The sequence below is a fragment of the Sus scrofa genome, chromosome 7, assembly GCF_054392235.1.
Source record: "Sus scrofa isolate SSC_HxYL_T2T_F1_AM1 chromosome 7, Sscrofa_HxYL_maternal_Yorkshire_Landrace_v2.0, whole genome shotgun sequence".
Classification (NCBI taxonomy): domain Eukaryota; kingdom Metazoa; phylum Chordata; class Mammalia; order Artiodactyla; family Suidae; genus Sus; species Sus scrofa.
The window spans coordinates 26,686,692-26,713,480 of NC_139389.1; the positions used below are offsets into that span (position 1 = coordinate 26,686,692).

General features: G+C 40.6%; 2 protein-coding genes, 1 non-coding gene and 1 pseudogene across 3 annotated transcripts; 2 read left to right on the forward strand and 2 right to left on the reverse strand.

Moving 5' to 3' along the window:
* Window positions 1–4,347: 4,347 nt before the first annotated feature.
* LOC100517537 (peptidyl-prolyl cis-trans isomerase A pseudogene) lies at window positions 4,348–5,890 on the reverse strand (annotated as a pseudogene).
* Window positions 5,891–6,018: 128 nt separating this feature from the next.
* Window positions 6,019–6,972, reverse strand: OR11A1 (olfactory receptor family 11 subfamily A member 1). The gene has a single exon (XM_084970532.1). It carries the CDS (start codon window positions 6,967–6,969, stop codon window positions 6,019–6,021), a length of 951 nt encoding a protein of 316 aa, XP_084826658.1. The 5' UTR covers window positions 6,970–6,972.
* Window positions 6,973–17,468: 10,496 nt separating this feature from the next.
* LOC146401460 (U6 spliceosomal RNA) lies at window positions 17,469–17,575 on the forward strand. The gene has a single exon (XR_014811752.1). It is a non-coding gene; the product is annotated as a U6 spliceosomal RNA (small nuclear RNA).
* Window positions 17,576–20,240: 2,665 nt separating this feature from the next.
* LOC110261736 (olfactory receptor 6N2-like) lies at window positions 20,241–21,200 on the forward strand. Its single transcript, XM_021100028.2, has one exon. It carries the CDS (start codon window positions 20,241–20,243, stop codon window positions 21,198–21,200), a length of 960 nt encoding a protein of 319 aa, XP_020955687.2.
* The last annotated feature ends 5,589 nt before the right edge of the window (window positions 21,201–26,789 follow it).

Genomic DNA, 26,789 nt, shown 5'->3' on the forward strand with positions numbered 1-26,789 from the left:
ATTGTAGAATACTATTAAAAGTTGAGGCAACTTGAAAAAAAAATCTCAAGAATACATTTCTACTTCAATGGCATATTATTTTCCCTTAATTTTTGGCCGTGGAAAAGTATGTTTCAAAAATCTATTTATTTATTTAGTTTTTCTATTTCTATACTTATTTTCACAGATTATAATATGATGCAATATGATGTAACACCAGTGAAATATGAAGTGTACTCTTCTGGCCCTACTAACGTGAAATCTCATTAACTCCTAATTAACACCCTTGTTAATTACCTAGCACTCTTAAAGTTCAAGCCTTAAGAGTAAAAACCACATCCTTGAATAAAGCCTGCTCTAGGACCTGCCTGAACACAGACTAAAGCCAAAGCCCTAACTATAACCACTAGGAAGAGAGAATTTGGAAGAGAGTGACAGACACCTTGGGCTTTCCACAAATCCATACTACCAAGGCATAAAACCAACCTTACTCAAGTTCAAGAATGATATTCCATGAGTTGAAATGTCTGCTAGGAGTTCCTACTGGGGCTCCATGAGTTAAGAACCCAACACTGTATCCATGAGGATGCAGGTTCAATCCCTGGCCTTGTTCAGTTGGTTAAGGATCCTGCATTGGCTCAAGCTGCAGCGTAGGTCACAGATGTGGCTCAGATCCCATGTTGCTGTGACTGTGGCATAGGCCTGCAGCTGTGGCTCTGATTCAACCCCTAGCCCAGGAACCTCCATTTGCTGTGGATGTAGCCATAAAAAGATCCCCCCCCCCAAAAAGAAGGAGAGAAAGAAAAAGGAAATGTTTGCTAGAACAAAAAATCAATCTTCTTCTAAAGAAGATAATAATAGGATCCAGAGTTTCTACAATGATCTGTAGTCATTCAAAAAATTATTAGTCATACAAATACATGAGAAAATCTGATCAATATTCAAAAGAAAAGGAGATCAATAAAAACTGGACTTGATGTGGCCCAGATGTAGAAATCTACAAATATTTTACAATAGCCACAAATATACTCAAAATATTAAAAGAAAATGTGTTCTAAGAATTAAGTCATTTAGGCATTAATCATCAACTTTCCTCAATGAAGCTAAAAACATCAGGTGAAAGGCTGATTGAGAACTGCATACTACAGACTTATGCCATGTGAATCCTCTAGCCATTAATATAAATAGCATCACTAAAAATGGGACAACCAAATATTGTGTGCCTCACGAGAAACTGCAGTAGAAGTAACATAGCAACTTTGGGATATTCTGCTAAAATGCTAACCATGGTCCAATTAGGCTTCTATCTTTTTTTTTTTTTTTTTTTTTTTTTTGCTTTTTAGGGCCACACCCACGACATATGGAAGTTCCCAGGCCAGGGGTCGAATCAGAACTACAACTGCCAGCCTACACCACAGCCACAGCAACACAGGATCCAAGCCATGTCTGCAATCTGCACCACATCTCACAGCAATACCAGATCCCCGACCCACTGAGCGAGGCCAGGGATTGAAACCACATCTTCATGAATACTAGTCGGATTTGTTTTCACTGTGCCACAAAAGGAACTCCCTAAGCTTCTATCTTAATATCAGTTTTATAGTGTAAGTGCCTGATAATTAGCTTGTTTGATTATAATGTAAGTGCCTGATATTAAGCTTGTGATTGCCTAGGCATCTATTTCAAACACATTTATCTCAAATAAACATATGGTCAACTACAAAACTAGATAAAAAGCCAGGTCTCCCCACCCATGAAGTTCCCCTTTTTAGAAAGTCTTTAGTAACCTAAATTGACTGACTACTTGAGTGACCCTGCTTTTCCCTTCTCATGCTTTAATTCCGGTTCTTATGCTTCATATTCACCAATAAAGAATGAACCCATTAAACTTCAGGCACCCCACTCATAGCCCCAATAAAGGCAGGGCCCCAAGTCCATGCTCTCTCTCTCTCTGCCAAAGACATCTCTGTGTGGTCCCAGGTCATGTATTCTCTAAGACCTTTGAGTAATAAATCTTATTTTTTCAAAGTTCCCTGATGATTATTGCTAAGGTGCATCTTGCAGTCATAATAAGATCCACAAGGTCAGCACGGCCACAACAATGGCTCTGGCCAGGGAAATATCTGTGGAGGCCCACCACAAGCTGTACAGGCCCAGGTAAGCGCCCCAGGCATTCTTAGTTGGTGGTGTTACTACACCGTCAATAGGCTGAGACTGATACCAAACAATTATACATAAAATACAAGATATACAGTAACACGGATGGACCTTAGAGATTATCATACTAGGTGAAGTAAGTCAGACAGTAAAAGACAAACATCATATAATATCAGTTATATGTGGAAACTTTTAAAAAGTTACAAATGAACTTATCTGCCAAACAGAAACAGACTCAGAGACTTTGCGAACAAACCTATGGTTACCAAAGGGGACAGTTACAGGGGAGGGATGGACTGGGGATTTGGGACTATATGGAATGACTGGCCAACAGGCAACTTCCACATAGCACAGAGAACTCCACCCAAAATTCTGTGATAAGCTATATGGAAAAAGAATCTGAAAAAGAATGGATATGTGTGTGTGTATATATATATAACTGAATCACTTTTTGTTTGGCAGAAGTGACCACAACACTGTAAATCACCTATACTTCAAAAAACTTTAAAAGTGAAAAAAACGTGAAAGAAAAAAGGAAAATACAAGATATAAGAATATAAGTCAAAATCATAAATAAGCAGTATGTCTAATTTAGAATATGGAACATTCTACAGGGCAGATAACCAGATTTTTCCAATAAGCCAAAGCCATGAAAAAAAAGGGAGAAGAACCTGTTGAAATAAGGGACTATTAATAGATGCAAACTATTGCCTTTGGAATGGATCAGCAATGAGATCCTGCTGTACAGCACTGGGAACTATATCTAGTAACTTATGAAGGAGCTCGATAATGTGAGAAAAAAGAATGTGTGTGTGTGTGTGTGTGTGTGTGTGTGTGTGTGTGTGTGTGTGTGTGAGTGACTGGGTCACCTTGCTGTGCAGTGGAAAATTGACAGAACACTGTCAACTAGCTATAATGGAAAAAAATAAAAATCATTAGAACAAAAAAAAAGAATTTACTTAAAGATAGAGAAAATTTGAACATGCCTGTGTATTAGATGACATTAAGGAAATATGTATTAAGTATTATAATGTCAGGGTCAGCATGTTTCTTTCTTTAAATGCCTTTGTCAGAAAGCATACTGAATACAGTCAAACACCACCAAGGTGAGGGGCACTGACCTTCTGAACAGCTGAATATCCACCTACAACAGAATTGGCCCTCCATATACCCAGTTCCTCTGTACAGATGAGGTTCCCCATTCATGGATTCAACCAACTGCTAATCCTGTACGGCTGTAGTATTTACTACTGAAAAACATCTGGGGAGTTCCCTTCAGCGGTTAACAATCAATGAGGACGCAGGTTTGATGCCTGGCCTTGTTAAGGATCCAGCATTGCCATGAGCTATGGTGTAGGTCGAAGATGTGGCTCGGATCCCACATGGCTATGGCTGTGGCTGTGGCATAGGCCAGCAGCTGTAGCTTCACTTCAACCCCTTGCCTGGGAATTTTCATATGTCGCACGTGCAACACTAAAAAAAGCAAAAAAAGAAAAGAAGGGAAGGGAAGGGAAAGGAAGGGAAGGGAAGGGAAGGGAAGGGAAGGGAAGGGAAGGGAAGGGAAGGGAAGGAAAAGAAAGGAAAAGAAAAGAAAAGAAAAGGAAAGGAAAGGAAAGAAAAGAAAAGAAAAGAAAAGAAAAGAAAAGAAAAGAAAAGAAAAGAAAAGAAAAGAAAAGAAAAAAGAAAAGACATCCGTGTATAAGCGGACCTGCACAGTTCATATCCATGTTCTTCAAGGATCGACTGTATTTGCATGTGGTGTACACACATACTCGGCTTACACAACATGTACTTACACAACATCTGAAATTTGCTCTAACATTTTCCAGAAAAAAAAAAAAGAGCTCTAGGCAGTTGAAATAGGATTGGCAAAGGTTGCTATTAAAGCTAGATGATGGCTCCCTGGGTAATCACTATAATGTTCCATCTACTTTGGTGTATGTTTGAAATTTTCTACAATAAACAGTTATAAATAAGAAATTAAAGTGTATCCAGCTTTAAATTTTTTATTATTGCTTAGCCTTCATTTCATAATCATAAACTTAACTTTACAGTCCAGCTAAACTTGGAGAAGGATAAGGAAAATATGGAACCCAAAGAACTGCAGTGAACGTACAAAGATTATAGGCGGTTTCAAGCAGATGAAAGTGAAGGGGTGCTCTCCTGGGCTACAGAAGGAATGGGCTGACAGTTAAGATAAAACACACAAGTCAAATTTATTAGATCTGTCCACAGTCAGTAATGGTGATCTTCTTGCTACTCTTGCCATTCCTGGCCCCAAAACACTCCATAGCTTCCAAAATATTTGTGACCTCTTTCACTTTGCCAAAGATCACATGCTTGCCATCCAACCACTCAGTCTTAGCCATGCAGGTGAAGAACTGAGAACCGTTTGTATTGGGGCCAGCACTTGCCATGGACGAGATGCTGGGACTCATGCTCCAGGATGACATTCTCATCATCAAATTTCTCCTGAGGAAGTTCCCATCATGGCTCTGTGGTAACGAACCCAACTAGTATCCATGAGGATGTGGGTTCCATCCCTGGCCTCCCTCAGTGGGTTAAGGATCCGGCATTGCTGTGAGCTATGGTGTAGGTCACAGATGTGGCTGGGATCCCACGTTACTCTGGCTGTGGAGTAAGCCAGCAGCTGTAGCTGTGATTTGACATCTAGCCTGGGAACTTCCGTATGCTGCAGGTATGGCCCTAAAAAGACCAAAAAAAAAATTTCTCCCCAAAGATGGGCTTGCCACCATTGCCATTATGATGTGTGAAGTCACCAAACCACCCTGGCACATAAATCCTGGAATTATCCTGTGGAACCTTTATAAAGCAGGAAACTTTAAAACCAAATCCTTTCTCCCCAGTGCTCAGAGCACAAAAGCTTTCTGCTGTTTTTGGAACTTCATCTGCAAAGAGCTCCAAGGAGACACGGCCCAAGGGCTCATTGCCAAGGGTGATGTCAAAGAACGTGGTGGGGCCAACCAAGGCTGGCTGGCACAGGAGGCTCCTGGACGGCAGCGTGCAAGGCCCAGCTTTAAATTTTTAAAAAATATGCATATCCTTAGACCTGGCAATTCAACTCCTAAGAATTTATTGTACGAAAATCTGGATGTGATCTGTATTTGAATGGTGAAAGAATTGAACACAACTAAAAATTTCCTCAATAGAAGATTATTTTTAAAAATCATGTTTAGCTAGACTAAAAAGCTCAGAATAAATAAGTAGGTATTTGTCAAAATAAAAAGATGTTCAAGACCCAGCAGTCAATTAAAAACCAGATTACAAACTTCCATGATTCAACTTATTATACATATATATTATATATTTAATATATATAAGTTGTCAGTAGTTCTAAGGTGTTTTGTTTTGTTTTGTTTGTCTTTTTAGGGCTGCACCCATGGCATATGGAGGTTCCCAGGCTCGGGGTCAAATCAGAGGTGTAGCCACTGGCCTACGCCACAGCCACAGCAATGCCAAATCCAAGCTGCGTCTGCAACCTACACCACAGCTCACAGCAACGCCAGTTCCTTAACCCACTGAGCAAGGCCAGGGATACAAACTGCATCCTCATGGATACTAATTGGATTCATTTCCACTAAGCCATGACAGGAACTCCCTAAGTTTATTTCATGTTGCCATTTATGTATACCTATTTTATATTAAATAATCAGTCTATTTTATAAAGAAATAATAAAAGTTAAAAGCAAATTTCAAAGTTAGCACTTGAAAATTATTTCTCTACCATACTCATTTTCAGTATGAGTGGGACAACTATAAAACTTTTCACAGAGAGAAATGTCAGAATAGAACAAAGCTAGTCCTCCCCAACCAATCCTGGAAGGCGTACCAATAGAGACATCCAAAGTCCAAATAAAATCTTTACCACCATCCTTCTTCAATTGTTTCAGTTTGCTTAAGCCTCCGGAGTGCCTGATGAACTTCCCTATTCCTCAGAGTGTAAATCACAGGATTGAAGAGCGGGGTGACCACAGTGTAGAGCAGGGCAAAGACCTTGGAGAGGAGCTGGGAGTGGACAGCGGAGGGTGCAATGTACAAGACCATGAGAGTGCCATAGAACGTGGACACTACAGCTAGGTGGGAGGAGCACGTGGAGAAGGCCTTCCACCTTCTGGCCCCAGAGGGAACTCTCAGCACGGCCACCACAATCCAGGCATAAGATGTCAGAATCAGTCCAAAGGGAACAGTGAGGCAGACCACAGAGAGAATGAACGTTGTCATATGGGCTATGCTGGGATCTGAGCAGGCCAGGCTCATCAAAGACATGAAGTCACAGTAAAAGTGGTCAATGTGGTTGGGGCCACAGAACCTCAGCTGGGCCATCAGGGCCACAACCAATCCATCTACCATGAAGCCAGAGAGCCAGGCTATGAGCACCAACCCCAGGCACCATCTGGGCCCCATCAGGAGCGGGTAGCAGAGAGGGTAGCAGATTGCCAGGTAGCGATCATATGCCATGACAGCCAGCAGGAAGCATTCAGCTGTGGCTAGAGAACCAAAAATAAAGAACTGGAGCAAGCAAGCAGCCACAGAGATGGCGGCCTCCTGCAAGAAGCCCTCCAGCATTTTTGGCACCACTGTGGATGTATAGAGGATCTCTAGGAAGGACAGATTAGCCAGGAAGAAATACATGGGTGTGTGGAGCTTCTGAGACCTAACCACTGCCACAATGATTAGCATGTTCCCTATGATGATGGAGGTGTAGACAAGAGTGAACACAGTAAAGAAGAGGAGATGTAAGTCGGCTATGTCATAGAAACCAAGAAGGACAAATTCAGTAATAGTTTGGTTTCCTATGGAGACAGTTTCCATGTGCATCAGCCACGTTTCTGCTTGGAAGTGATTAAGGGAGAAATTTTAGTGCATCTTTGTATCTTCTACACCAAGCCTGAGATAAGTAGAGCTAAAATGGAAGAGATGAAAATGAGTCTCCAAAACAAGAATCATTAACACAAGTCCCTATCTGTCCCCCTTTTTAGCGGCTTACTCCTTTTTCAACTCCTATCCTTCCCTACATTCCTTCACTGTGCATATTCTTCAAGACTCAAGAGATTTTTATCCAAACTTATAATTTCAGTCTTCAGAGACCTTTAAGCCAATTCAGTCTAATATTATTATGATACAGTAAACTCACCTTTCCAATTTGTATAACCAGCCATATGTCTGGTGATACAAATTCATATGTCCCATCATCAGCTCAAAATCAGCACGATCAACAACAACCTCTTTTACCTTCCCTGACAACAACCAGCTCCAATGTGAGTGGTTTGAAAATTCTGCCTGATACTCAAGCTTGCTGTATTATAGTCCTCCTTATGGTAACACTGTCTCTCATTCCTCATACCCCAATCAGTGAAATCTTATCAACTTGTTTGATTATAATGTAAGGGCCTGATATTAAGCTTTTGATTGCCTGGGCATCTATTTCAAACACATTTATCTCAAATAAACATATGGTCAACTACAAAACTAGACAAAAAGCTGTTGCTTGGAAAATTCTTATGTTCCCTCTTCACTCTTCCACCATTCATCTCACAACCTCTTTATGACTATCTCAGCACAACTGCCTTCAGTGCAAACTTCCCGTCTCTAGACTGCCCTCTCCCTCATCAAAAGCATCTTCTTCAAATACCAGTTTCGTCAAATCATTCAAAATTGTATAGTACAAATGTGATAAGTAATAATGTTGAGTGAGGAAAGTGTGGTGCTGTGAGGGCAGAAAGATCAAACCCAGACTGGAAGGTGGAGGAAAGGGGGAAGGTGTGCGAAATAAGGTCAGAGAAGGCTCCCCGGGGAAGAAATTGTAGGCAGTTCTGAGGGACAGAGAAGAGTTGACCAGGGAGTTCCCGTTGTGGTGCAGCGGAAACGAATCCGACTAGGAACCATGAGGTTACAGGTTTGATCCCTGGCCTTGCTCAGTGGGTTAAGGATCCAGCATTGCCATGAGCTGTGGTGTAGGTCACAGAAAGGGCTCGGATCCCATGTTGCTGTGGCTGTGGTATAGACCAGCAGCTACAGCTCCGATTCGACCCCTAGGCTGGGAACCTCCATATGCCGCAGAAGCGGCCCTAGAAAAAAGGCAAAAAGACAAAAAAATTAAAAAAAGAAAGAAAGAAAGAAAGAGTTGACCAGGCAAGGGACAGGAAAGTGGGCATCGCATTCCAGGCAGGAGAGACACAACTGTAAGTAAAGATGTGTACTGAGTTGTCGAAGAGCTAAAAATGGGTCTGAGTACCTGCAAGGAAGATCTCATATGCTATACAAAGCAATGTGTGTCTGTGTGTTATATTAAAAACAATGAGCAGTGTTCTCTGATGACCTAGCGGTTAAGGATCTGGCCTTGTCATTACAGTCATGCAGGTTCAATCCCTGGTCCCAGAACTTCTGCACGCTCCAGGCATGCCCCCACCAAAAAAAAAAAAAAAAAACAAAAACCGAAAACAAAAGCAATGAGAACACAACAAATGATTGGAAGCAGAGGAGAAAGTTAGAGGAAAAATGCAGATGTGTGTGTGTGTGTCTGTTTTGTGTGTGTGTGTGTGTGTGTGTGGTATCACAGAATCTGCTACCAGAGTTTGTGAAAGTATGGTACAGTTGCCATCTCCACTATAAGACTGTTTTGGGGACTATTTTAAAAGTTCATGCATATGAAAACTATTGTCAAGTCATAACATCATCTTGGCTTTTCAGACCACCACATCCCCCCTTCTTTTTTTTTTTTTTTTTTCTTTTTGGCTGTGCCTGCATGTGGAAGAAGTTCCCAGGCCAGAGATTGAACCTGTACCACAGCAATGACCCAAGCCATAGCAGTGACAATGCCAGATCCTTAACGCTCTGTGCCACCAGAGAACTCCTCCCCACTCTATTTTTCAAGGATTGGGGAAGTGGGGAGAAAGAGGAAGGTAAAAAGAAGGCAGTAGGATGTGAGGAGAATAGATGAATGGGAAGGACGTAGCAACAGCCACGATCAGGGGTTAAGTGGCCATCACTCCCTTACAAAGGACAATCATGAAGAAGGAAGACTCCAAGGAACGCAGGATGAGTCTGAAATCAAAATGAAAATCACTGTACTGACTGTACGGACTGGTAGGGAAATGAAAATAGTGCAAAATATCTATTTTCTGAAAAGCAACCAATTACAGGCACAACTTTATAAAAGGTAAAAGTCATAGTGTGAGCCCTCAATGTTATCACCATTTCTGCAAAAGAAATTCAAAGAACATTCCAAGAAAAAATATTTGAAGAAGTATATACCAAATTATTCACTTTTATTTACCTTTGAAAAACGAGAGAAAAATTACTCTCATATACTTTGCAGTGTCTGCTAAACAGGTTCTTTTTACAAACAGAAACAGTAAATAAACTGTAATTTAGTTTGACATTTTAAGTACCTCTCTTCAATGCTCTTGGGCATTTACTCTATAATAAAGCAGAAAGATACACTAATGAAATTTTTAAAGAGAACAGCATGAGTTTAAGTGTATCCCACAAGTTTTGTTATCCTGCAACGAAGTAAGAAGATAAATTCCCACCATGTAAAAAACAAAAACGAAAACAATGGTTATGAGGGTGTCCTACTCCATAACATACTCCAACTAAAACTATTCTCATGAATATCTACTGTTCATCTCCAGGAGAGAGGAAAGAAATGAAATAAGCTGGGATGCAGCAAGAAGGATTCAAAATCCACTTCTTAAAGGCTCAATGGAAGATGTTACAACACTAGGATTCCAGAGAAATACTGTGAGTTTTTTTTTTTTGTCCTTTTTTAAGTGAGATTTCTTTGAATTCCTTCGAAAAAAGAGCATTTTTTACTGTCTGGGCTAGATGAAATGTAGTTAAACTGATGAGAGGAGGAAACGCCCTAAAGACCAATTCTTTAGCTTTTTTAATAAGATCTGTGAACTAAGCTGTGAACAATTATACAAAAATAGGAAACTCACCTGAAATAGCACTTCTAAAGAGAAAAAAAAACTGTGAAGAGCAGGCTATGTACTAAGATTTGCTGAAGACGTCAGAATATTGAAGTTTCCCACCTTCAACTCCCCCATCCTTGACCTCATCGTGGGATAATGTATGACATTGAATAGAAATGTCACATTTGGTTCCCTCATCTCCCCAGTCTCTATCTCCTTTTCTAGCTCCTAGATTCTTCTGGCTTCTCACTGTAGGTCCTTCCCTTTATCACAAAGAAGGGATGACAATTGCCAAGAAGGGAGAGGCCCCTGAGGACCAATTACAGATTGACTGGAGAGCAGCCTTAAATGAAAAAGCAATATCAGCCCCCTGAGATACTTGTCTTTTTCCAGAGGAGCTTCCTCAATTATTGGCTTGACCAAAAGTGGAGCAGAAACCAAGAGTCATATGGGAACTCACCCTTCCATCCCCACGGGGGCTAATGCTCTCCACCAAGCATCCCATCCCCCAATTCCCAGTCTCTTCCCCGGAACTCATCACAAAATTCTCCTAAGTTCTCAGCAGCAACCCTAAACCATTACCCCCATAGTGATCCTCCCAGAAGACTACTCTCAGCCCTCTCTCCCCACCCTCCAGCTTTCAGACCCTCTCACCATCCCAGAAAACTATTTCAATTGAGGCAGCCCTTACTACCAGGGTTTTATATGGATTTTCAAAGCCCTGCCAATAGTAGGTCTGCTTTAAGGAGAAGGAAGCTGGCATGTTATTACAAAGTAACATCCAAATGGTTAAGGACATTTCAATATCCTACATGTTCAAATGCCTGCCTGACAGCTTGTCTCCCACTGTTCCCTTCTGAGAATTCTCCACGGAAATCAGGCTGATCTATTGACTTCTCATCCTCAGCAATGTGTTCAGTCGTGCCATTGTCTTTCTGAGTCAGACCCTTACTTCAGACCCACTTTCTTTCTAACAGACCAATTCCATTTGGAAAAGAAAGCACACGTTCTCATGGATCCCCCCATGCCACCAGTCTATTTCACAAACCAAAGCCCAGGAAGTGTATTTGGTTATTAATTCCCTGGTTCCCTTCCTTGCATCTTGGGAAACTTGCATCCAAGGAGAAGTCTTTAACAATAGCATTTCATGACCCTAACTTGAAATACTATTCTAAGCCCTACTTCCCAAAGCTTCTTGAAGATTAGCAATTTATTTTTCACAAAGGAGATAGTATTCTATCCAGCAAGATTCTACTAAGACAGATCATGGTCTTTCATGGTTTCTATCAAAGATTCCTGCATTTAGCTTTCTTCTTTACTAGACTACAAGCTACAAATAAGTAATATCCAGGGCAAGTAGTATATCCTATTCATCTTTGTTGCCCAAGTACACTGTAATTGTTTCATAAATGGTTAGTGAAAGAATGAAGAAAAATGCATGAATGGATGAACAAATAGGGAAAAAAAGAGCATTTGATTCGTAATTTCTGATTTCTGAAAATGCATTAAACAATGTCAACTGGCAAGAAAACACCGAAGATCACAACAGCAGAGAAGATTAGAATAGAGTCGATCCTCATTATTTGTGGATTTAATATTTGTGATGTCATCTCTTTGTAACCCCCAAATCAATTCTTGCAGCACTTCCCCAGTTATGTGTGGACATTAATGTGAGCAGATGGTAAAAAAAAAAAAAAAAGAGTCATGTGATGGACGTGTTCCCCGCTGAGGTTGAACAAAATGAAACTCTGCCCTCTTGTTTCAGCTCTCATACTGTAAACAACTGTCCTTTTCATGGCATACTTAGTGTCACGTATCTCATATTTTGAGTTGGGTGGGAGCTTTTGGTGATTTCTCTGTTTAAAATGGTCCCCAAGTGCAATGCTCAAGTGCTAATTTCCTTGGTGCAAAAATATGATGTGTGTTTCAGAGAAAATACATGAGTTAAATAGGATTTTTCAGTCATGAGTTATAGTACTATTGGCCGTGAATTCAGCATTAATGAATGAACAAAATACATACTTTTTAAAAAGTGTCTTTAAGCAGAAACACACTTAAAACCAGGTTATATGTTGATCGGCTGACAAAAATGTGACCAGAAGCTTACACATATAACTCTGAATTTCACCCAAAATAAGACGAAGAATTTGATATCTTCCATTTTGTGGTTCACTGCAACTTTATAGAAAGAATATAACTACTGCAAATAACAAGAATCAGCTCTATCTCAATTTAAAAATGAGAAATATGAGAAGTTCCCATCCCAGCTCAGCGAAAACAAATATGACTAGCATCCATGAGGACGCAAGTTCGATCCCTGTCCTCGCTCAGTGGGTTAAGGATGTGGTGTTGCCATGAGCTGTGGTGTAGGTCACAGATGCAGCTGAGATCACGAGTTGCTGTGGCTGTGGCGTAGGCCAGCAGCTACAGCCCCGGTTCGACCCCTAGCCTGGGAACCTCCATATGCCACTGGTGTGGCCCTAAAATAAAAAAGAGAGACAAAAAAAAAGAGAGAGAAATGTGAGCCTCAGGAAAATGAAATGACTTGTACAGAGATTTAAACTAGGTCAGTCATATAACCAAGATCAAACCCTGACCAGTTCACTGCTCCTCTGCTATATATTCAGTTCCTAGGATGTAATAAGAAAAGAAACACACAAGGGAAAAGAGGAGGAGGAAAAGGCATCAAACAGGTTTTTGCAGACCTTCCAGTTTCAAAACAGTTTGGTCCTAAAGCAGCTCTCCAGTTAGTGACTTGAAAGGATTATCTTCAAAGTGAAAAAAAAATAGCATATTCATTGGAATGATAGTTGTCCAGACTTGATGGGACTCTTCTTCTGTCACAAACTCTGTGCTGGGAGAACTTCCTCAAGACCACATTAGTGAACTCAGGAAAATTGCTGCTATCTTTCCTGTGTCTTACCTAACTCTCTTTACACCCACGGAAGAAGGCCTTCCTTAAAGTCTGGAAAAAAAAAAAATTCTGTGCTCAACATCAGCTGCCGTGGGCACTGGTTACAATTCCTATTACTAATGGTCATTAGTGACTGAACCGGCCCCTGTGTGGGGACTGACCTTCTTCAGTGGCTGTAGATTGACAAATATGACATTTTAAGGACTTCTAGAACCCAAAGCCTCGGAGCTGACATTTCAGAGAGCAAGAGAGTAAACTTGGCCCCCACCAGCCTGCTCCCTACATAGCTGGGCAGATGTGGTCCCTGTACAGAGAACTGCCTGCTCTAGCAGGGCTTTTTTTTTTTTTTTTTTTTTTGTCTTTTTGCCATTTCTTGGGCCGCTCCTACGGCATATGTAGGTTCCCAGGCTAGGGGTCTAATCGGAGCTGTGCCTCTGGCCTATACCAGAGCCACAGCAACGCGGGATCCAAGCCACATCTGCAACCTACACCACAGCTCATGGCAACGCCGGATCGTTAACCCACTGAACGAGGGCAGGGACCAAACCCGCAACCTCATGGTTCCTAGTTGGATTCGTTAACCACTGCGCCACGACGGGAACTCCTGGCAGGGCTTTTTGATCCTAAGGGAACAGTGTGGCTGCTGCGCTCCTGACACCAATCATCTCTGTGAGTCACCTCTATGGGCCTGGGTCTTAGGGACTTCAGTTCCCCAAGGGGAAGAGACTCATACCAACAACATTTCCCTTCCCAGGGCAACCACCTCAGAGCCCAGAGGCTCAAAATATGAAAAATAAACTGAGGGATGCTTCCGAAGATCCCTTGGTCTCCTAGAGACCCTGACACCCTAGGGAAGATATGCTTCTGAAAAGGAGGGTAAGAAGACATGGGGAGCCCCTCTTCAAAACCATCTTCCTCCATTGGGCTTTCTTATTGTTTTTCCTAAGACAAAAGCTACACCCTTCCTCTTTATCCCACAGTGCCAACTGATGCATCATTCTGGTCCTCTTTCCCATCACTGGTGAGTGCCATCTACTTCTGCCCTGATGCCTAAGGTAATGAGAGTCTTTGATCATGTAAAAAAAGATCAGGAATGGAAAGGTGGAGTGTAATTAATGATAATGAGCCAGACTTGCCCTTTTATAGGTCTGGATTGAGTTGCAGTACCCCTATTTTAAACAGAAAGAAAAGGTGTGGGGGAAGGGAAGGAAGGGAGGGAGGGAGAGTGGGAGAGATCTAAACTCAGGAAAGTCAGGATAGAATATACCAAAAGTAACCTGGAGCTTCACAAAACAGAAGAATCTCCCCACCCCTCTAGAATCAGAGAATAAATGTCTGGAGTGATGGATGAGGAAAAGAATCTCTATCAGCTGCTGACATAGGGAGAGAGATGGAGAAGGAGGAGTACGTCGAGCTGTTCATTTCTGAATTATGCTCCCACAGCTTCTCAGAGAAAGCTGATCTTTACCTGAAATTTTTAAGGACTGACTCAACTTTGTCCACAACTCCACAAAGGGAAATGACACAATAAATGGCTCTATCTCAGTGATATCTTAAAATTTATTTTCAATAAAATTAAACTTTTGCCTGCTTTAAAACTAAATAATAAATGAAGGTAGAAAATGAAAAGTACTTATAGTAGTTTGACATTTTTCAAGAGTCCTTATACTTAGGATTAGAGATGATTTGTCCAAAGTTTCAGAAGGAAATTTGGCTCAGAAAATTAAGTGAATTCTGTAAAATGAGCAAATGAGAGATGATGAATGTCATTTCTTAATTACTAGCCCAAATTCTAGGCCAAAGTATTGTGATGCAAGCAGCTATAAGCATAGCCTCGTGTTGGAGAATGGACAAAGTGAGAGAAAGGGAACCACTGCTTATTTGACAGCAAGATTTATGGAGGCATAGAGAGTCTAGTTTACTCTCTCTACAGTGTCTCACTCACCTCTATCCTGGAAAACAAAATAAAATGAAGAATATCATGGATTTATACAGGGAAAATAAAAAAAAAATATTTCAAACCCCAATTCCAGGGTACAAAAGTAAAATATAAGCATGCCCCCATCAGTTCTGTTGTTCAGAATCCAGCATAGATGAGATGAGATTGTTCCTTGCAGAAAAGAGAATGCCAAGAACTTGCTAACCTGAGCTCCTCCAGAAAGCTGTATAAATGCCCTGAAATAGCAACTGGAGGAAATGGGGTTGGAGGCAGATAAAGTTCATGGAACAAAAGCTGGTGATCAAGAAATGAGAAAGTCGCAGTACAGATTTTCAAGTTTATTATTATCAGCCACCTATACTTTTTTATTTACTCAAAGTGAAAGAGGAATGGACGATATAAATGCTTACAGTTCTCTCCATCTATAGAGTTCTCTATGTGAGTGAGCTCTGTATATATAGCTGAGTTTTCATTTCTTCACCATAAAACTACCTGGCGTCCCCACTTTCATGGCTACTCGACTCACTGACCAGCAATATCGTAAAGGTTTGTGGATAGACAGAAGTAGAAAAAATTTAAATGGAAGGAAAGTGGAAGTGTTAATGTGCAAATCCATCTCTGGCTTCCTGGTCCCGCTGCAGGCTGAGAACATAGATGTGCGAAAGGATATAGTATCTTGTGAGAGACGGATGCCGAATCCAAAGTCCTACTGGAAAGATAAAGTCATTCACAAGAGAATTAAATACAAGGCTGCACACCAGCGGGTGGACCTGGAAACTAAAAAATCCAAAGCTTCCCTGTTACCACACACACAGCTGCACCCTCCTCCCTGGGCTGCAGTGCACTCCTGGTAGATGAGGTTACTGGATAAGAATTTTCAGGTTCAACTGCCATTCTGCTGAACTACGGCCCTCTCAGCAATAGGAACTCAGGACTAGTTCACCAGTCACTGGACTAGAACATTTGGCTAAGGCTTCATAAATAAAAATGAATGGTTCTATTTTACGAAACACAGAGGAGGATGCCAGGTGTGAGCAAAGGCACTGAGGCAGGAAGGAACCTAGGATTTCAGAGCAAAATAAGGAAAGCCGGAGTTCCCATCGTGGCTCAGTGGTTAATGAATCCGACTAAGAACAATGAGGTTGCAGGTTCGATCCCTGGCCTTGCTCGGTGGGTTAAGGATCCGACGCTGTCGTAAGCTGTGGTGTAGGTCACAGACTGGGCTCGGATCTGGCGTTGCTGTGACTTTGGCATAGGCCGGCAGCAACAGCTCTGATTCGACCCCTAGCCTGGGAACCTCCATGTGCTTCGGGTGTGGCCCTAGAAAAGACAAAAAGACAGGAAAAAAAAAAAAGGAAAGCTGCCTAAAACAGCCCCCAACCACCCAAGCATTAGTCTCTAAATGTTAAATGTGTATCAGTGACTGATGATATACCTATACATACACACATACATACACAGTTTATGAAGGAGTCTTAAAGTATGGATTGCAAATGTGCAATGGTTTTATTTTTATGGTTACTGCTGTAAACTGTACTCTGCTCACTCCCGCCCTTTCCGCTGGGTAGCCAACCTCCTAATAACTTTGAGTCGGATTCCTTAATTTGTCAGTCATGTTTAGTTTTCAGTGTTCTCTGGTTATTAAGACTGGTTATTTTTCCTTTGCCTCTATTAAGGTAAAGTTTTGCACACAAAGTTCTGTTTATTTTTATTTCAATCACATTTTTATATCAACACTACTTTTAAAATAACCCCAGCCAACAGCCAGTCCTGCATTTTGTCAAGTAGCTTGGAATAAAAGGGAAAGTCTAGTCTGCCCACAAGACCCCCAATCTCCCCTGCCACTACTTTTTCTGGGATCAAGGAGGTGATGAAAAAGAGGAACAATATGCTGGTAATGTTGCATCCTCTTCTTGGTTGGAAGTAACTTCTGCTCTAGCTCTTTGTGTGACTAATTTAAACAGGGGTGAGTAGCCTTGGCCACCCACTCAGCTTCATCTTGCAAGGTGACTCTCAGCTGGTGGCCTCATACTAAATTCCCGATGCCCAAAACTCTTCGCCCAGTGATCCAGTATGACCCCCAAATCATCTGCCCTGATTCTGGAGCCTGTACCCACATCTTCCTACCGCTGAGAAATCACTAATTCAAGCAAGATGGGTCTGTCTCTTCTCTGGTTGAGCCCTCAGCCCAAGCCTCCTTCCCTAACTCTGTGGGTAGCATCTGCTGGTCTGTGAGCATCCAGCTAGGAAATCAGAAGTCAGTCTTCCTTTCTCTACAGGCATCCCTTTTCCTTCAGGGAAGAAGACTATTAGAAGTCAGAGATGGGGATATACCCTGTCTGTCCAAGCAGGCCCCGTCTCCCCTGCTACAGTGACCCAGCCCTTCCTCCTAGCCCTCCCCTTACTGGTGGCTCTAGGGAACTCCTCACAGTTTTCATTTCATACCTCCTGCTCTTTGTGGTTTCAAGTGTGCATTTTTCTGTGTATGTGTGTGTGTGTGTGCATCTGTGTGTATAAATACATGAATGAAAATAAAATAGTCATGCTCGCTTGGGCAGCACGTACACTAAAACTGGAACAAATACAGAAAGGATTAGCATGGCCCCTGCACAAGGATGACATGCAAATTCAGAGGCATTCCATATTTTTTGGTAGATGCAAACTATTACATTTAGAATTGATAAGCAATAAAGTCCTTCTGTATAGCACAGGAAACTATATCCAATTACTTGTGATAGAACATTATAGAAGATAATGAGAAAAAGAATGTATATATATATATATATGCATAACTGGGTCACTTTGCTATACAGCAGAAATTGACATAACATTGTAAATCAACCATAATAAAAAATTAATAAATAAAAATTTTTTAAAAAGAAACTAAATCTGTGCTGTTTAAAGACAAAACACACACACATACACAAACACAAAACTTACCATCATGGCGCAGCAGAAATGAATCTAACTAGGAACCATGAGGTTTCGGGTTTGATCCCTGGCCTTGCTCAGTGGGTTAAGGATCCGGCATTGCTGTGAGCTGTGGTGTGGGTCGCAGACACAGCTCAGATGTGGCATTGCTGTGGCTCTGGCGTAAGCCGGCAGCAACAGCTTCGGGATTAGACCCCTAGCCTGGGAATCTCCATATGCCACGGACGCAGCCCTAGAAAAGATAAATACATACATACATACATACAAAAATAGTTCATAAGTAACACTCCAATATAAATAATGTTTATCACTGAATGGAAAATATACATACGACTTTTATTTTCTTAATACCTGTCAATTTTTGCTACTTTTTCTCTACTAACAATGTATTTCTAACATGAAGATAAATATTTTAATAGCAAAACAAGACCACCTCATGACATTAAAATGTATTTATTATAAAGAGCTTGGTGACACAAAAAGTCAGGAGTTTCCATTGTGGCTCAATGGGTTAAGAACCTGACACAGTGTCTGTGGGGATGCAGGTTTAATCTCTGGCCTTGCTCATTGGGTTAAGGAACGAGCGTTGCCCCAAGCTGCAGCATACAGATGTGGCTAGGATCCAGTTTTGCTATGGCTGCAGCCTAGGCCAGCATACTCTGATTCGACCCCTAGACTGGGAACTTCCATGTGCCACAGGTATAGCTGTAAAAAGAAAAAAAAAACAAAAAATAACAAGTCACTGGTGGAGTTCCCTATGGCTCAGCAGGTTAGGGATCAAGGATTGTCACTGCGTGGCTCTGGTTACAGCTGTGGCCCAGGAACTTCCAAGTGCCATGGGTGCAGACAAAAAAAAAAAAAAAAATCACAGGTAATCTGATATCTTGGGAATATATAGCAGATCATACTGAATATTAGACTTTGCATCATACCTTTATATTGTGTCAAAACAATTTCTCATGTATTTTAATGTATAGTGTATTAACCTTACTCCTAATGATGTATATATTTGACATTTCTATTTTTAGAGCACTTCAAGGGAAAAGAAACCTACAAGATCTGGAAAAATATGTAAAACTCATGTCTCAATAACATCAATGCCATCATCTTCATCCATCCCAATGTTAACTCTTAACTGTGCAAACCTTACTATCCTCTGAGCCTTGCTTTTGTGATCAGTTTGAGTTTAAGCACATATCATTAACTGTTGTCTCCTTTCAAGGATTCTAACCCATTCCCAAATTCCCACCTGGGGATCCAAACCTGCATTCACTTTTCACATTAAACTGCATTCCCGGAGTTCCCGTCGTGGCGCAGTGGTTAATGAATCCAACTAGGAACCATGAGGTTGCGGGTTCGGTCCCTGCCCTTGCTCAGTGGGTTAACGATCTGGCGTTGCCGTGAGCTGTGGTGTAGGTTGCAGACGCGGCTCAGATCCCGCGTTGCTGTGGCTCTGGCGTAGGCCGGTGGCTACAGCTCCGATTCGACCCCTAGCCTGGGAACCTCCATATGCCGCGGGATCGGCCCAAGAAATAGCAACAACAACAACAACAACAACAAAAGACAAAAGACAATAAAAAAATAAAAAAATAAACTGCATTCCCATCCTTACACTCCACTGAGCACGATCTCTCCTACTCTGCCTTTGATACTCAGAATCAAGAAGTCTCCATGGAGTGCCTCTTTCCAGTCTTGGGTTGGAATCTGCATAAAGGGAAACATGTCCGCTACTCCACACCTTCTGAGATCTGATGGCATAAGACAGAGCTACTGTCCAGAACAGAAGGAGAAAAGTAAGATCCCATATCCTCTGCAAACCTGAAGGTTAAAGAATCTTAGGGTCGGAAAGCTCAAGGGTACACAATAACCAATCCTTAGAAATATTAGGTTTTGAATCACTTCACTGAACAGCAGAAATTGACACAGCATTGTAAACTGACTGTACTTCTTTTTTCATAAAAGAAATATTGTTAAATAATATAAAATTGCTATTTGGAGGTCAAAAAAGTTGATATCAACAATAATACAGGGTTCAACCCATACCTGGGGACAGGGTGTGCTACATGTTCACTCTAACTGGAGCCCCTGAAGCTGAGTCCTCTCCTCTACTCAATCTAAAAAGAATTCCTGAGAAATGTGGCATTTTAGGACCTAACTAAATGAGGAGAAAGAGAGAGAGAGTCTTGAATATTCAGGAAGCCTACTTTTAAAGTAGTCTCTGCTTTGGAGAAGCTGAGAAGCAGCCAAAGAGTGCATTAAAAGGAATACGGGGAGGGTGTGCAAGTCCAAATGGTGGAATAAAGCTGGAGAGGAAACCACATAACTGAAGACATCTCAAGATCTCCATGTGTCTTCTCCTTGCCTGGCTGATCCCCCAGGCTGAATGGAGAGAGCCAACAGCACATTGGTCACTCAATTTGTCTTCGTGAGATTTTCCAACTCCCCACATCTCCAGCTGCTCTTTTTCCACCTCTTCCTCCTGGTCTACCTCTTATCTCTGGTGGGCAATGCACTCATTGTGCTCATTGTGGCCCTGGATGGGCACCTCCATACTCCCATGTACTTCTTTATCTGCAATCTCTCCTCGGTAGAGCTCTGGTACACCACAGTCACCGTGCCCAAAATGCTGGCCAATTTTCTCAGTTCCCCAGGGGTCATCTCAGTTCCCAATTGCATCACCCAGTACTACTTCTTCTTCTCTTTGGCTGCCACGGAGCTCTTCATTCTCACCACCATGGCCTTTGACCACTATGCTGCCATCTGCCGACCACTCCACTACCCACTACTGCTCAGCCCTCAAACTTGTGGTATCCTGGCTGGGGTCTGCTGGTTTATGGGATTCCTCTGCCCCATGTTCCCCTCATTCCTCCTTGCAAAAACCTCCTTCTGTACCCCCAACCAGATCAACCACTTCTTCTGTGATGCCGATCAGATTTTCCGCCTTTCCTGCACAGACACATATGCCATCCAGGCTGTGGGCTATGCTTTTAGCACTGTCATTATCCTAGGGACGCTGGTCTTTACCATGGCTTCCTATGCCCAAATCCTGGCCACAATTCTTGGCATGGCCTCAGCTGCTGCCCGACGCAAGACCTTTTCCACGTGCACAGCCCACCTTTCTGTGGTCACCATCTACTTCGGCACACTCATATTCATGTATGTCCGCCCAGCAGTAAAATATGAGTCAAATATCAACAAGATTGTGGCTATCTTCTACTCAGTCATCACCCCACTTCTCAATCCTCTCATCTATACACTACGTAACAAGGATGTCAAGGAAGCCCTAAAGGTGTTGGTGTCCCGGATGCAAAAATTCTGCTGCCCAAGCAAGGAGACAAAGTGATAGAGCCACATGAGAAGCCAGAGAAAGCAAAGCTGGTGGAATATCCAACAGAAAATAATTCCTAACCACTGATTTTCACCTGTGCAATGTAGCTTTTTTAATCATTAGGTTTATAATTGTGCTTTGGGGAAATCATCTGTGTCACATTTTAAATGAAAAAGCTGCTCTTCCTGCCACCTAGTATGTCCTTTTGCTGCCTTCACTTTTTCAGCTTCTCCAGAGGAATGGATAATCTCATGTAAACATAAGCGCAGGGAAATGGCACAGGCTTTGTAGCCATGCATCTGGGTTATAAATCCAGCTCCTCCATTCACTATCATCAGTTAAGCCTAAACTAGTAGGAGTTCTGCATGGGTAACAAAAGAACAAAGAATCAAACCCTTTTACTTCCCTTAGAGAAGTTCTGATGTTCAATTGACCTAGTAACATGTTAAGCAATGAACAAATGTTGGCTTATATAATTATATTGGTCTGTAGTTTTCTTGCCTTGTAGTGCTGTAATGAGCTATACTGTGCACCACCACCCCTAAAAATTCATATGTTGAAGCTTTAGGGTCCAGCGCTTCAGAATGTGACTGTATTTGGAGAAAGGGTCTTTAAAGAGATGATTAAGGTTAAATGAGGCCATTTGGATAGATTCAATCCAACATAATTTGTATTCTTTTAAAATGAGATTACTTAGTGATTACAATCAGTGTCTTAAATTTATAACAAAGTACTTTAAATAATCTTATTTTCCTTTTATTAAATTATAGTTGATGTATGATGTAAGTTGCAGGTGTACAATATAATGATTCACAATTTTTTAAGTTTATACTCCATTTATAAAATGGAGTATCATATTATAAAATATTGACTATATTCCCTATGTTGTATAATATGTCCTTGTAGCTTATTTTATACCAAATAGTTTGTACCTCTTACTCCCCTACAACAATATTGCCCCTCCCTCCTTCCCTCTCCCCACTGATGACCGACCACTAGTTTGTTCTCTATATCTGTGAGTCTGTTTCTTCTTTGTTATATTCACTAGTTTGTTAATTTTTTTTAGATTCCACATATAAGTGATATACAGTACTTGTCTTTCTCTGTCTGACTTATTTCAATTATTATAATGCCCTCCAAGTCCATCCATATTGACGAAAAGGGCAAAATTTCATTCTTATTATGACTGAGTAGTATTCCATTGTGTATATACGCCACATCTCCTTTATCCATTCATCTCTTGATGGTCACTTACATTGCTTCCATACCTTGGCAATTGTAAATAATGCTGCTATGAACACTGGGGAATGTGTATCTTATCAAATTAGTGTTTTGAGGTGTTAGGGAACATAGACCCAGAAGCGGAACTGCTCTTAGTTTTATTTTTAGTTTTTTGAGAAACAAGCATGACTATTCTTCACGCTGTCTACACCAATTTACATTCCTACCAATAGTGTACAAGGGTTCCTTTTTCTCCAAATCCATACCAATATTTGTTATTTGTGGTTTTTTTTAATGATAGCCATTCTGACAGGTATGAAGTGATAGGTCCCCAAAAATAAGTCCAGGACAAGTAGGTTCACAGGAGAATCCTACCAAAAACTTAAAGAAGAATCACTACTAATCTTTCTCAAACTCCAAAAAATTAGAAGAGGAGAAAACACTTTCAAACTCATTTTATGAGGCCAGCATTACTCGAATACCAAAACTGGATAAGAACACCACAAGAAAAGAAAATTATAAGCCAGTATCTTTGATAAAGAGAGATGCAAAAATCCTGAAGAAAATATTAGCAAACTGAATTCAACAATTAATTTAAAGGATCATACACTATGATCTCGTGGGATTCATTGCAGGGATACAAGAATCATTCGACATCCACAAATCAAACAATGTAATATACCACATTAACCAAAAGAAGGATAAAAAACATATGACCATCTCAATAGACACATGAAAAACACTGGACAAAATTCAATATCCACTTATGATAAAAAAAACTCTCAATGAAGTGGGCAGAGATGGAACATACCTGAACATAATGTTAACATACATATGACAAGCCCACAGCTAACATCACACTCAACTATGAAAAGATAAAAGCTTTTCCTCTAAGATTAGTAAAAAAAAAAAACATAGATGCCCATCCTTGCCACTTTATTCAACATAGTATTGGAAGTCGTAAATAGAGCATAAGGCAAGAAAGAGAAGCAAAAGACATCCAAATTGGAAAGGAAGAAATAAAACTGTCACTATTTGGGAGTTCCCATTGTGATGCAGAGGAAATTAATCCGACTAGTATCCCTGAGGATGTGAGTTCGATCCCTGGCCTCGCTCAGTGGGTCGGGGATCCAGTGTTGCCATGAGCTGTGGTGTATGTTACATACATGGCTGGGATCTTGCATTGAAGTGGCTGTGGCATAGGCCGGCAGCTGTAGCTCCAATTCAACCCCTAGCCTGGGAACTTCCATATGCCATGGTGTGGCCCTAAAAATCAAAAATCAAAAGAAAAAAGAAAAAAAAACTGTAGGTATTTGCAGATGACATACTATATATAGAAAACCCAAAGACTGCACCAAAAAAGATGTTAGAACGAATAAATGAATTCAGAAAAGTCACAGGATACAAAGTCAATATACAAAAAGTTGTATTTTTATGCACTACTAATGAACTATCAGAAAGAAAAATTAAGAAAGCAATCCCATTTACGATTGCCTCACAAAAAAATAAGATTCATAGGAATTAAATTTAACTAAAGAAGTAAGAGACCTGTACATTGAAAATTATGACCTTGATGAATGAAGCTGAAGAAGACACAACTGAAAGATATTCTATGCTTATCTTGTAATTATTTACACATGCTAGGAAAACATCTGATACACAAGCTTTATCATATCTAGGAAACTGTACAAGAACATAATAAAAACAAAACAAAACAAAATCCAAATGATAATAGTGCAGAGAAACTTCTCAAGAAATAAATGAAGGAGTTCCCATCGTGGCGCAGTGGTTAACGAATCCGACTAGGAACCATGAGGTTGCAGGTTCGATCCCTGCCCTTGCTAAGTGGGTTAACGATCCGGCGTTGCTGTGAGCTGTGGTGTAGGTTGCAGATGTGGCTTGGATCCCGCGTTGCTGTGGCTCTGGTGTAGGCCGGTGGCTACAGCTCCAATTAGACCCCTAGCCTGGGAACCTCCATATGCTGCGGGAGCGGCCCAAGAAATGGCAAAAAGACAAAAAAAAAAAAAAAGAAAAAAAAGAAAGAAATGAAAAGATCAAAGCATGAGAAATTATGGACAAGTTTTCCAAGAAAATGACATTTACCTGAATGACATTTATCTGCTCATCAAGATCAAGAATATGTTTATTTCTGTTTTATATCACACTTCTCTGTAGAATAACTGATACATATAAAGGACTCTATGAATGGTTATCAAATAAGTTGATTACTGAATGAAGTCAACAGCAATTAGATAAATAAAAATTGCATTATTACCTTCATAAGAATATTAGAACATCTACAGTAATAGAAAGAAGAAATTCATGAGAAAGGAGAAGAAAATTAAAATGGCTGAACCAGAGATATTACAGGAGAGCTAAGAGAAGCAATTGCTCTGGACGTTTTCTCTGACATGTTTTTGAAAGGTCACCCCAGACTTTTTGCAACCTTAGAAACAGAGTTCAAAACAACAGATTAATTACTTATGTGAAAAGCTCTCTCCACTGGAAAGCCAAATTTGCTTGGAGACTCAAGTCCTCAGAGACATTAAAGAGACACCAAATCAAAGAGCACCTTCCTCAGGAGGGATACACCATGTAGAGAAAGGAGAAAATAAGTCATCAAAGACCATCTGCCTTTATCACTGGTTATTGCTCCAAATAAAAAGACATTATTCAGATAACATCTCTAGGAAACATTGAAAGAACCACTAAGGTGGAACTAACCAAGGACTCTACAGCTGCAAAAGAATTCCAGTGTGTGAGCTTGTATTTAGAAGAGGGATTATTGAATATGATTATATTTTTGACAGAATTTGGATTTATTATATATCTGGGTGTATTTATATTTTTATGTTCAATGTGTTTTCACATTCTAGTTTGGTTTTTTTAATTTTTTAAGGTATAGTTGATTTACAATATTTCTTCAATTTCTGCTGTATAGTGAAGTGACCCAGCCATACATATACACACACATATATATACATACATTCTTTTCATACTATCTTCAATGTTTCAAGAGACTGTACCCAATTCCCTGTGCTGTACAGTAGGACCTGATTACTTATCCATTCTAAATGTAACAGTTTGCATCTACCAACCCCAATCTCCCCATCTCTCCCACTGCCCCCTGGCAAACACAAGCCTGCTCTCCATGACATCATCTGCTTCTGTTTTGTAGATAAAATCATTTGTGCCATATTTTAGATTCCACATATAAGTGATATCGTATTGTATTTGTCTTTCTGACTTATGTCACTTAGGATGAGAATCTCTCGCTCCATCTCTGTTGCTGCAAGTGGCATTATTTTGTCCTTTCTATGGGTGAGTAGCATTCCATTGTGTGTATATATACATCTTTTTAACCCATTCATCTGTCAATGGACATTTGGGTTGTTTCCAGGTCTTGGCTATTGCGAATAGTGCTTCAATAGTATTTTTCGAATGAAAGTTTTGTCCAGATATATGCCCAGGAGTTGGTTTGCTGGATCATATGGTAGTTTTATATTTAGTATTCTGAGGAACCTCCATACTATTTTCCATAGTGGTTATACCAATTTACATTCCCACTAATGGTGAAGGAGGGTTCCCTTTTCTCCACATCCTCTCCAGCACTTGGTATTTGTTGACTTGCTAATGATACCCATTCTGACCAGTGTAAGGTGGTACCTCACTGTAGTTTTGATTTGCATTTCTCTAATAATTAGTGATGTTGAGCATTTTTTCATGTGCCTACTGGCCATATCTATATCTTCTTTGGAGAATGTCTATTTTTCACCTGGGTTTCTTGGTTTTTTTTAACTGCTGTTGAGTTGTATGAGTTGTTTGTATATTTTGGAGATTAAGCCCTTGTTGGTTACACCGGTTTGCAAAGATTTCCTCCCATTCTGTAGCCTATCTTTCATCTTTTTAATAGTTTCCTTTACTGTGCAAAAGCTTTAGAGTTTATATAGGTCCTGTTGATTTATTTTTGTCTTTATTGTCATTATTCTAGGAGGTGAATCAGACAAGATGTTGCTGTGATTTATGTCAAAGAGTGTTCTGCTTATGTTTTCCTCTAGGAGTTTTATAGTATCTGGCCTTACATTTATGTCTTTAATCCATTTTGAGTTTCTTTTTGTGTATGGTATTAGAGAATGTTCTAATTTCATTCTTTTACATGCAGCTGTCCGTTTCCAGCACCACTTATTGAAGAGACTGTCTTTCCCCCACTGTATGCTCTTGCCTTCTTTGTCGTAGATTAGTTGACCATAGTTTCTTGGGTTTATTTCTGTGCTTTCTATCCTGTTTCATTCATCTATGTTTCTGGTTTTGTGCCAGTACCATACTGTCTTGATGACTGTAGCTTTGTAGTATAGCGTAGCATAGTAATTCCCTTTGAATTCA